Source organism: Phyllostomus discolor, chromosome 4 (genome assembly GCF_004126475.2).
Source record: "Phyllostomus discolor isolate MPI-MPIP mPhyDis1 chromosome 4, mPhyDis1.pri.v3, whole genome shotgun sequence".
In the NCBI taxonomy this organism is placed as follows: Eukaryota; Metazoa; Chordata; class Mammalia; order Chiroptera; family Phyllostomidae; genus Phyllostomus; species Phyllostomus discolor.
Genome location: NC_040906.2, coordinates 7,296,532 through 7,309,008, shown reverse-complemented (window position 1 = coordinate 7,309,008; position 12,477 = coordinate 7,296,532). Strand labels below are relative to the sequence as shown.

At 51.2% G+C, this 12,477-nt stretch overlaps 1 protein-coding gene across 1 annotated transcript in view; it reads right to left on the bottom strand.

The window, feature by feature from the left end:
* PID1 (phosphotyrosine interaction domain containing 1) overlaps nt 1-11,623 on the bottom strand; it is a 203,542-nt gene extending 191,919 nt beyond the window's left edge. Inside the window, exon 1 of the mRNA XM_028509933.2 lies at nt 11,295-11,623. Coding sequence (XP_028365734.1) covers nt 11,295-11,324 — 30 coding nt within the window. The 5' untranslated portion in view covers nt 11,325-11,623. The remainder of the gene's footprint in view (nt 1-11,294) is intronic.
* Nucleotides 11,624-12,477: the final 854 nt, after the last annotated feature.

Here is a 12,477-nt window from a genome sequence, read left to right as displayed (position 1 = left end):
GTTGTTATTACCCCCATTTTAAAGTTGAGAAAACACAAATCGACGAGCTGAGGTAACGCCGGAATAAGGGAATGGCCAAGATTTATATCCACGGGGGCCTGACTCTAAACTCCACGCTCTTGCCACTGCATGGTACCCTGTGTGCGCCCCGGGTGGTCTGGCTCACAGCCTCCGGAAGTGGTCGCATCACCTCCCCTCCCCCCAACCCGGGGTGCCCACCCCCGTGGCCTTGGGAATACTCTATTCCTCTCCTCAGAGCGTCCAGGCTCTTCAACTAGAAAACATTATCTTTCCAAGAGAACCAGAGCGTCCATGGAAGCAGAGGCATTCGGGACAGAGCAGACACGAGCACTGGCCCCTTCGCCGGAAGGAGCAGCGCGTCCACGGCCAGCAGCTGCAGGAACCTGCGGCAGACGGCTAACTTTTGCAGGGCCTGCTCACGAGCGGGGGGCCGAGTCCCCATGTGACTCCCTCCACCCTGCCGTCGCTTCCTCGTTTTTTGCCTGCACATCCTTCACCCCTTCGACTCCCCAATGTCCCCTCTTCCTAGCTTTCTAGCCCATCTGCTACCCCTCACCTCAACCTATTTCATTTCTTTCCTCTACTCCAAAGCGAATGCAGTTAGCAAAAGAAGTTGAGCATCTTACCTGCCAAACATGGGGGCGACCACACATCCTGGTGGCCAGGAGATGCTCAGTGTACACCTGCTGTTCAAACCCCCCTTCCCATCCCAGACCCAGGCCACTACTAATCTGCTGTCAATCATTTTCCAGCCCCACCAGCAGAGCGGGAGAGCTCTGCCTCCTCCACATTCTCACCAACACAGGGTGCAGGCGAAGCCTTTCTCATTCTAGCTATTCTATCGTTGGGTGGTGATAGCTCATTGTAGTTTTCATGTGCATTTTCCTACTAAGGATGTTGAATACCTTTTCATGTGTTTACTTCCTATGCTTGTAATTTCTTTGTTCAAATCACTGGCTCATTTTAACAAGTCACCAGGTTATCTCATTACTGAGTTTTGACAGTTCTTCCTATAGCCTGGTACATGTCCTTTATTATAGATATGTGACTTGCAAGTATTTTCTCCCAGTCTTTGTTTTATATTTCCATACTCCTACACATACTTTTTAAAGAGCAGAACTTCTTAATCTTGATGAAGTCTCATTTATCCAAGTTCTCTTTTACTGAATGTTTTTTTGTTACTGTTCTAAGAAATCTTCGCCCAAACTGAAGAAACTTCTGGGTGTGACGGATCTGGTCATTATCTAGGTTGTTTACACAGATGTATACAAAGGTCACAGGGAGTTCCTGCTTTTTGTCTAGGAGTTTTATGGTTTTAGGTGTCACATGTATGTCCACGATGCATTTTGACTAAATTTTTGTATATAGTCCAGGTGATCTATGGACTGAAGTCTCAGGTTTATTGTTGGTGACTTTGTTTTTGTTGTCTTGCAAAGGGGTAATCAATTATTCTAGCATCATTTTGTTGGAAAAAACGACTATCCTTTCTGCAGCGAACTATGTTCTTTGCACCTTTGTCAAAATCACACACACTTGATCAAAAAGCAGAACTCTCATGAGAGGTCCTCATTGACAGCTGCTAAAATTTAAAATGTGCAGATGCTTTGATTCAGCAACTCCAGTCCCAGCCGGTCCGTCTAAAGGAACACCAGCACAAGGGTAGGGCCCGGATCCTTGTAATGGCAACATGGACACGACAGAAATGTTCCCCAAATGAGGGAGGACTGAATGAATTCCAGCCCAGCTCCACCACAAAACTCTGTGCGGGTGCGAAAAGGAATGAGCCGCAGCTACCTGTACTGAGCAGAAGAGAAACCCTTGAAACATTTTCATGGATTAAGAAAGAGAAAAACTGCAGCGTGATTTTATATCTATGTTATACATATGTGTATAGACATATATATATATTATATATGTGTATATATTTCTTGAGATCTGTGAGAAAGCCTAAATAGGGAGCTACATATTTGTGTATGTTTGCAAAAATCTGGGGCAAGTTTTGGGAAAATAACCACCAGTCAGATCACATCAGTTTCCTTCACGGATGTGAACTTGAGAATGAGGGAGTAGACAGTATTATTAACCTCTTCACACACGTCCAAACTGTCTGATTGGTTGCCTTGCTACTCTAAGCTGATATTAGTGTGCATTTTTTCAATCAGGTGGAAAATCGTATCATGGCCTCGTGACAGGTAACAGAGGTGTCACTCCATCCATTTCACATCAGTGCTGCTACTTCATAGAAAAAAATCTCATTGCTTTTTGGGGGGGAGAGATGGTTGGGGTTTTTTTGGAGGGAGAGAAATATATTGGCGAATGGATGGTACTCAAAAGAAAATTCCACACGAAGCGTTATGGGTTGAATGCTGCCCCTCAAATTTTCACGTGTATTATAGAAGTCTGAACCCCCGGAACGTGACCTTATTTGGAAGCAGGGTATTACAGACGTACTTAGTTAAATTACAATGAGATCATACCGGAGGAGGGTGGATCCCAATGAGTAGGACGTGTGTCTTTATTTTAAAGAGGGGGAATTCGGACACACGGGGCGAATGCCATGCTCAACCTGGAGGGTGGCTGCCACAGACCACGGAACGCCAGAGACGGCCGGCAAACCCCCAGGAGCTGTGCAGCAGGCCTGGGAAAGCTCCTCCCTCCCAGCCCACGGAGGCAGCCAGCCCGGCTTACACCTTGATTTCACACAGCCAGTCTGCAGAACTGACAGACAGTGAACGTCTGCTGCTCCAGCCGCCCAGCACGCGGCACACACTGTCTTACAGCAACCCTGGGAAACTAACGTGCTGAGCCACCAAGAAGTTGAGTCGAAAGCAAAACAGCTCCGTGTCGGTCCCACAGCCCCGCTCAGCCCCTAGGGAACACCCACAGGAGGCCCAGAGAGTAAGCAGGGGCTTCCACGACCCCCACAGAACAGGTGGCTCCTCCACCAGGATGTCGCACACACCTGAGGATGAGCCAGCCCCGTCCTGCAGTTTAAAGGCATCAAAGCTTGTGGCGGGCAGAAGGGGCTTGGGAATCTGTGTGCTGATCCTCAGCCCCACAATTACAGAGACACCGGGAGGAAAGACTGGTCATGAAAGGATCAGGATGTCTCTCTCCTTGAGGAAGGATGACAATTAAGGAGCCCTCTCCCCTGGCAGCTCTCCCCTGGGCTCCTGTCCCCCCCCCCACCACACACACACACACACACACACACACACACACAGGTGGTATTCACTCCCTGCTGAGGAGGGGAGTGAGAAGCAAGACAGCATTTGGACACAGGAGCGCCTTCATTCTGAGAAGCCCAACCCCAGGGAGCCGCTCTGCCGGGAGCCGGGCTCCTCCCCCTCGCCGGGACGGGGACGAGGCCCGTCTGCGCCTCCATGGCTGCTGCATGAGAAAGAAGAGTTTCTCCAGGCGAGCAAGAGTTCCGACTCCTCGTGACGTTTCTTTTTTGTCTTACAAGGGAGTCCCAGAATAGGAATGCATTCCTCATTAAAACAATTTATACCGTTACTAAGTGAAAATGAAAACAAAACAGAACACTTCACCAGACACAAATAATCAACAACCACACACACTGGGAGGCGGACCTAGAGGCCCACTGGAAAGGGACGCTAAGGCGGACCTACACATTTTCCTAGCTGGGGGGACCACACCCCAGAACCTGCCCCCTGGCGACGCTGCACAGACTGGACCGTGTTGGGATAAAACTCTAGCCCTCCTTTGGTCTCTGCCCGTCTAGAAAAGTGTCACTGAGATCCACCTTATGTGACTACTTTTCACACCCCAGCCATATTTTTTTTAATTTTGTATTTATTGATTTGAGAGAGAGAGAGAGGAAGAGAGTGAGAGAGGGAGGGAGGGAAGGAAGAAAGAAGAGAAAGAAAGAGAGAGGCAGAGGCAGAGACAGAGAGAAGGGGAGGCATCAACTCATTGTTCCACCCATTTATACATCCACTGGTTGACTCTTGCATGCGCCCTGACAGGGGATCGAACCCCCAACCTTGGCAACATCAGGATGATGCTCTATCCAACTGAACTACCTGGGTACCAGCCATAATTTTAATTACCAAAGTTAACTACTTCTTGAAGCAGGTATCTACTGCATTTTCCAGAGGCCCTTGGTTGGCTGCCTTTCCCTAGGATAGTGATCGGAACAGGATCGGGATGAGAAAAGGGATATTCCAGTCGTTCTTTAATATCTGTTTTCATTTTTTCCAAACCCACTCTAAATAAATTCATGCTCAGCATTAAAAAGAGCATGCTCTGCACACACGTTCATTTCATCCCAGTGTCCAACATCGGGCGTACCTAGCCCTCTAGAAACACAGAGAACGGTCAAAGGCAGTATGGTTTCAGTTATGTGTCAGCTTCCCAGGGCTGCTCCAGCAAATTACCACAGACTTTTCACAGCTCTAAAGGCTGGAAGTCCAAAATCAAGGTGTTGGTAGGACTGCGCTCCCTCCAAAGGCTCCAGGGAAGGATGTGCCTTCGACTCTTCTGGCGTCTGGTGGCTGCCAGACCCTGGGTGGTCCCTGGCTGGTGGCAGCATAACTCCTTGCTCTGACTCCCTCTGCAAATGTCCCTCCATCCCGTGTCCCCTGTGCGTCCTCAACCCTCTCCTAACAAGGTCACCAGTCACAGATTCATGTCTCACCCTAATCCATACAACTTCATCTTAACTCTTATACAGCCACACAGACCCTATTTCCAAATGCGGCTCCGTTCACAGGTAATGGGTTAACACTTCGACATATCTTTTGGGGGGACTTAAGTCACCCCACAACTATGAGTGAGACCAGGGTTGCAATGTGAATCTCAGTCCCTTAGTAGTAGCCATGTGAGGATAAATGCCTCAAGTAATCAAAGACCCAACTAATACGTAGCGGGAGACGGTGTTTCTCTCACTACTGAAACCTCTCTCATCAAAGTAAGACCTCAGCTGCCAAAGCGAGAGAAGCGGGAGGAGGCCACAGGTCCTCCGGCATGAGAAAGGGGCCTTGCTCGGGAGGATGAGTGGCCCAAGGGGCTTCTGCGGCCACTGAGGGCGTGCAGCTGGCTGCGGCTCTGGCAGCACTGCCACATGCCAAAGGCACAGAGCGCGTCTGTGGCTGGTCCCTGACACTGTCCCTTTCTCCAGTCCGTGGCTGGAGGGTTTGGACCTGGTGAACACGCTGATGCCTTTATCGCTGGTTAGCCACGAAACTGGAATGAAAACTTTTTTTTTAAGCTAACATAAAGTGATAGTAGCTAATTCCACTGGACTTTAGGAGGTCTGTGCACAAACATCTCAACTATGTCCTTCTGCTCTACTTCAACAAAGCCTCCGTTTAGATGTGTGCCCGGCGGGGCTCCATGAAGCACACTGTCGTCACTGAGGGCTTCTGGACTCGTTCTCTTTGCTGACCACTAACGGGTCCCCGGCCGGCTGCTGTTCGGAGTCAGACAGCACCGTGGAAGGGAGCCGGATCTCCAGCCTCCTGGGCGCTGTCCAGGGCCCACCCCTCCAGGACCCCCCTTACAGGACTAATAATCGACATGGCAGAACAGAGGCAGTGCTGAGGGAAGGGGGGAGGAGGGAGCTCACATGGAACCTCAAAGAAAATGCAAACGTTGCCCAACACCCCGAGATAACCCCGCGGGGTCAACATTAGGCAATGTGGCAAGGGGGAGAGGATTTTTCCCCAAGGTTAGCATTGTGCAAGTCACTTCCTAGAGATTTTGCTGACAAACTCAGCCGACGGACCCGATGATGTAAGATAGCGTTTCAGTTCAGAGCGAAGTCAGTGAGTGATAACTGTGAGTTTTCTTTACGGACGGTAAGACCCAATGCTTTGTGCTTGCTCAGCTAGGAGGGATGAAGAAAAACAAGCAGCTCTACAATGGATTTAGTGAGGAAACCCGTGCCTCTGTACAAGCAACTGCTCCTGAACCCTCCTTCCACCTCCTCCCTCCCTTCCCCCCACTTTTGGTCTAGACCAGGCACGGCTGCCACTGGGACGGGCTTCACTACCGGCTTTCCAGGTCTCTAGTTTGAATATCTGCTACATGCTGATGCTGAAGAGAGTCCTTTTTAAAAAAATATATATTTTATTGATTATGCTATGACAGTTGTCTGATTTCCCCCCTTCATTCCCCTCCACCCTGCACACCCTCTCCCACCCACATTCCTCCACTTTAGTTCATGTCCATGTGTCATAAGTTCCTTAGCTTCTACATTTCCCATACTATTCCTGCCCTCCCCCTGTCTATTTTCTCCCTACAATCTATGCTACTTCTTCTCCATACCTTTTCCCCCTCTCTCCTCCTCCCACTCCCCTGTTGCTAACCCTCCATAGGATCTCCATTTCTGTGGTTCTGCTCCTGTTCTAGTTGTTTGCTTAGTTTCTTTTGGTTTTGTTTTAGGTGTGGTTGTTAATAATGGTCAGTTTGCTGTCATTTGACTATACATGATTTTTTTAATCTTTTTCTTAGCTGGCAGTCGGGGATTTCAGCTTAAGTGTGACACGGCAGCTTGCTTCCCTCAGAGATCGGGGCCACCAAACAGAAGGTAGTCCTGGGTCAACCTAGGCAACCACACCGCTTCAACAAGAAATACGAAAGCAGCCTCTTGGAGCAAACAGGACCACCATTATTCTAATTCTATTTACTAATAGCAACGGCAGGAGCATGGGTAGCGCATCCTGCTTTGGCTCATCTTTCTGTGCCAGAGGGAAGGGGTTCAGAAGTAAGCTCTGGTTCGAGTGCCCACGCAGTTCATGGCTAGCTGTCTGAGTTTGGCCACACCATGCCAGCGCTCTAGCCCTCAGCGTCTTCATCTGCAAAATGGGGATAAGAGTGGTTACGGGGGGTAAATGAGCTGGATCATTCAACGAACATTCCTCGGCACTGTGCCACACTCACACGCATCCCGTAAGAGCAGCCTTGTCATTATCTTCCCCGCCCCATGATCCTTCTGTCGACTCGGTCTGCCTAGAAATGTGGCCCGTCTACCCAGGTGCTCTCTCTGCCTCCTGGGCCAGGTCTGACGATCTCCAGCTGACGTTCTGGAGGGTTCTTCGGCCTCACTTCTTACGGGGAAAGCAGAAGTGGCATCATAGTAGAGAAATGAATTGGAAACCACCCACAGTCCAGGCCACGGTGAGATCCGCCAGATAGGACTGGGTAGAGCAAGGGCAGGATAATCCTGGGGGAAGAAGGACTCTTCCTTCCTAAAGTCTCTAAATTCTATTTGGTCAAAAACATCACCCTTTTTATCAGCCAAAAGTCTAACAGGGAATCAAAAGGAAGTTCTCCAGGCTCTGGTTTTCGCCTGACACTTCCTCTTTTCACCCACTTGTGGAGGCTTGAACGCCCAGCCCTTGGCCAAAACGAGAGGGGAAAAGAACGTGAAGAGGCAGAAAAAAAAAATGGCCCAGGCTGAGAAGCCAAAATCGGACTTGATGGGTAAAAGCTTTGTATGTCCTGGATCTACCACAGAGAATCTTAATCTCCGGGAAGACAGGCAAATGATTAAACTGGAACCTTTATGGAATGCATCACGAGAAGATGATTAGACTCAGACGCTGCAATTAGAAATTGCTCGGACTCACTCCCCATCCTTTCCGACCACCCCATCCCACGCCACCCTTGTGATGTCCACACCACGGGCAAGGACGTGCTGGCCTCCTTTGCTCCTTTTCTCTTTCTTTCTTTTTTTTTTGTGAATCCTCACCAAGGATGTGTTTTTATTGATTTTAATGAGAGAGGAAGGGAGAGTGAGAGAGAGAAACATGGATGTGAGAAACATCCGTCAGGGACCGCCCACACACACCCGGACCAAAGATGGAACCCCCACCTTTTTCAGTGTGTGGGGCGACGCTTCAACCCACTGAGCCACCGGGCAAGGGCTGGCCTCTGTTTCTCACAATCCCCATTCGTCCTTCTCTGGCTCTCCTCCTCTCCTGACTTAAAGAGTCTGATAGCTCACAGAAGACATATGCTCAGGGAAATACATGCTCCTTATGTCTAAGTGAGTCCCCACTGGGGCATGGATGAGTCTGTCCCTTCTAATGGATCCGCTCCGCCCAATAACCCAGGCAATCAGAACACATCCATGCAAATTTTAAACACGGAGGCCGGAGGTAATCTCATCTCTATTTTTAAACAACCACACTTAGCCTTTTTCTACTGAAAAGTCCCCATTACTTCTCCGAGTAGAACCTGCTTCAAATCTCTCTTTAAAAATGTATAACTTTCCCCAGTTCCTCCCAAGGACAAAAGTCTGCTGCTCAGAGGAGGTGGTGGAAGGGAAGAATTCAGATTCATTGGTTTCTAAAAGTTGGGGTGGTCATGTAAACCTTCACATCCCTTTTGATCCCATTATGTTCTCCATGGCAGAAGCTCCCGGCCGGAGCTCCAGTGCGATGCGGCAGAAGTTTTAACATTCAAGGGAGCAGATGAACTCGCCGCGGTTTGTGTGACTGAATGAGAAATGACCCAGCGCGGGCCTGCTCGGGGCAACTGGTCGCTTCGCCCGTGCTAGATGTGGGTCAAACAGCAAAAACTCAGATCGGAAAACATGGGCATCGTTTTGTTTGGCAAAAAAGTGGGTATTGATCCTGATCATCCCACCAGGTCAAAGGTGCCATCTGTTCAATTCTCATTAGTTAGAGGGTAACTGACCTCAGCAAAGTTCTGCCACGTTCCCTGGGCTACGGCGGGCCCTTTGAAGGGGCCTCATCAAATAGGAACTCATAAAAAACCAGCTAGGGAAAGATGTCATTCTTTGCTTTCCGGTGCCTCTTCTGCTTCTAGGTGTCTGTGCAAGAAACTGACAATGCAGTCCTTACAGGAAGCTCTGGGAAAAGCATCCTTGGAGCATTTTCTTCATTCCCACTCATCTAAATTCGAATGTTTGCATTAAAAATTAATTTTAAAAAAATTAATGAGGTTACTTGAGAAGGTCAAAAAAATTAGTGCAAGGAAGGCGGGGCTTCGCTAAAAAGAGCGGGCTTGCCATTTATTTCCCGGTGGAACCTGACTGATTTCCACAGCCCCGGGATCTGGGCGAGCTAATGCAGCCCATTCGCCGAGGAACCACCGAGGAATCGGAAACCAATGTTCAGAAACGGTGGTGCCCTGAGGGCACAGAGGGGAAGAAAAAAAAAAATCCCAGCCATCAGAGACCATGACAAAGATAACCACAAGGAATGTAAATAAAATATTATTACAAGTGGCTCACTCACCACCTCACACTCAACCTCTCCCTCCCCCTAGAGCAAAAAGTAAAAACATACAAAGTAGGAGTGTTTTAAACAGTGTGGAGTTGCCCTTGGGGGAGAAACCATGAGTACGAAGCCGTTTTCTTCTCCGTCTGGCTCACGCTGTGAATCACAAGGCTTGAGATGGACTTTTCAAAGAGCACCGGGCTGTTGACGCATTCCAACTTGAGGAGCATGAGGCTGAGCCCCACATTGATAAGTACCGTCCAGCAGTGACTGGATCTTCGTCAGCGATAAGCCGTGTTTACTCGAGCTTTCGAAAGCCAGAGCCCGGGCTCTCTCAACATGACACCTCCCAATGAAACACACGCACTGCAAGCACGAACCGTAACGAGCCGGACTCGTGCCAACTGTACATGTGTACATTTCGCAGAAGAGCCAGGAGGACATTTCCAGGCAGGAATGCTCGCCATGCGGCACGCATGCCAGAGCTCTCTCCTGCCAAGGGTCACGGGCTCTGGAGCACACGGCGGTCCCTAAAGGAAACGAGCCGGTAGAAGTAACTTCAAGGGACAAAATCCACCAACTCCGCCACAGCACTGACCACCAGGCCATAAGACCCACCTTAAGGAACTGTGGCTTCTGCTCTCTGAGGACTTCCAAGAGTTATCCACCTCACTTAATGGGGAGCCCTGCACCCCGAAGCCCTCCATCGCCCCTCCTTTAGAACAGAATCCACACCCCAAACGCAAGGAGGAATCCATACACACAGTTGGTGACTGGTGCCACTGCCAAAATAGATTGACATCACACCTTTGATCAATCAATCATTCAGAGCTGATATTCTCTTACTAAGACAAGGAGGGGGCTAGGGGCTATTCTCCCACCCAACCCCGTTTCCAAGGCTACAGGTCCCTTTTCCGGTTTAGTCTGACACCCTGGGGGACTGGCCTGATAGCTCCAAGTCTGCTCATGCGGACCCACGCCCCGCGTATCTCAGGCCCAGAGAGGTGCAGACAGGGGCTGTGGGGCATCTGACCCTGCTAAAAAGTGGTGGTCTAAGCAGGTGACCCCTGCCTATGGCAGGGCAGTCTGCAGCTTTGAATTTTTCATTCAGAAACCTTCCAAGCCAGTCGGGGCCCCTGGCCTCCACCGTCCGCACTCTGCAGACACACTCGGCCTCCAACTGTGCTCTATTTCACCACTTAGACACTTCTTCAAACTTTACTATGGAACAGTGTGGCTCCGAGCCTGCCAAAAGTTCACTGCGGGGCTCCGTGGATCATATCTGGCACGGCAGCTGCCCTCCCTCTTGAGAATATCTCTGGGCAAAGGGTAGCCATCAAACCTCAAGTCGAGGGGATCCCAGGGTCCCCAGGGTCCCCTCTGAAAACACAGCTCTTTCTCACTTTGACCCCCTTCCCAACTCCATAGCTTCAGAATCCAAATGAAAGGGTTTTATTTCAACAGACAACTATGAAAAACTTCTGATGGGATGACCCAGGACATGATCATTCCTGGCTTCACTTAACTTTTGATTTTCAAATATCTGGGGGGGCTTGGGTTCAAGGGAGATGACAGGAGAGCTCCAGAGAAAGGGGAAAGGAGGAAAGAAGTAGCACACCATGACCAAGCCAAACCAAGCCTGATATTTCCAAATTATATTGGCAAATGGATATTTTCACAAATCATTTGCTCTGTCTTTCCTGGAGACAAAAAGAAGAAAAATATCTGGATGCAAAAAGCCCTAACCCCAGACCAGTAAAATTGTGTCAGTGGAATGCAATCTGACATTGCTGGTCAGAAAGCCCAACCGTGTGTATTCCAACACGCGCACAAGCACCCCCAAGCCGAAAGTTGTGACGCCCGAAGCGATGCCTCCATCGATTTATCACCCCCTCGCCCCCGCCGGGTGCCTGGCTCTAGGTTAAGCCAGCAGCATCATGTTCCTATCCATGCGTCTAACACGGTTGTTTTGGGCAAATCCCTGCAAGTGGGCAAAGGCGCCAGCTCTGCTCCTCTGGCCCGGGCACCTCCTCCTCCAGGCTGGCCCCCGGTGCCCCTTACCTGCAGGCGCTCCGTGGCCGGCTGCCACATCTTCCAGCCGCGGGGTTTGGCAGAGGAGACGCTGGCGAGACTCAGTGGATGCGCCTGGGGGGCGAGGGGCTGCGGTGCCGCTTTACATCTGGGGTCGGCGTCCGCGGGATGTGCGTCCTCCGGCGGGCCACCACCGCGGGGTGGGCGCAGGGGGCTGCAAGCAGGAGGGGGCGGCGCCGCGCTCAGCTGCCGGCAACTTGTGGGCTCGGCCGCGCGCCGGCTGTCCTGGCGCAGCTGCGAGAAGACTGCGCAGCTCCGCCCGGGCCCGCGAGCGCACAGCGGCGACCGCTCCCTCCTCCTCCCCCACCGCCGCCGCCTCCGGACCTGCGCGCTCTGAGCATGCCCGGGGCCCGCGCCCGCCCGACAGCTAGCACCCGGGGGCCGCGGGGGTCGCGGGACCTACTGCGACGGCCCCCAGATCCACGAGAGGGGAGCGTGGGGAGGCCAGAGCCTGCGACCCTGCCCCCGGCAAGAACCCCAGGCGGGATGGAGCCCGGGAGAGGGGACAGACTGGCTGGGAAGAGAAGGGTCTGGAGAGGGGTGCTTCCTGACGAGAGAAACCGCAGCCCCTGGCGCCCTAGGCTCTGAATTGCCTGCGATGTGCCTGGTACTGTGCTGGGCGTCAAACTTCCATTCATTCTTCCCACCCGTGTTAACTGAGCGCCTATTACATGCTCCAGTCCCAGAGCTGGGGTCTGAGGATAGAGTCACACAGAACAGGAGAATCTCCATTCTACTTGGGGAGACAGTGACACACACACACACACACACACCCCGAGAAAACACGAGAACAAGTATTAGGCTAGGTGATGATAAATGTTGGGAAGAAAACAAATCAGAGCTGATGTGAGAAGAAGGGAAGGGCGGAGCGTGTTCGATGGGGGCCCTGGGGACGTCTGGAGTGAGACCCAAAACATGCACTGAGGGGCGACATGACAGCGAAGACTGGGGCACATCCAGCCACATGAGGACAACCCAAGATCCTCCATCCTCCATCCCTGAGATCTGCCAGGTGCTGCAGGGATCTGCAGACCCAGAGATAAGCCACCGGCTACCCTGAGCTCCCAGGTGCAGAGGCTAGTGTTGCCCTCCCCGCTAAATAATCCCCTTTCCTAAAATGGCCTGGCCCTTCACATCTTCTGGACAACTGGGC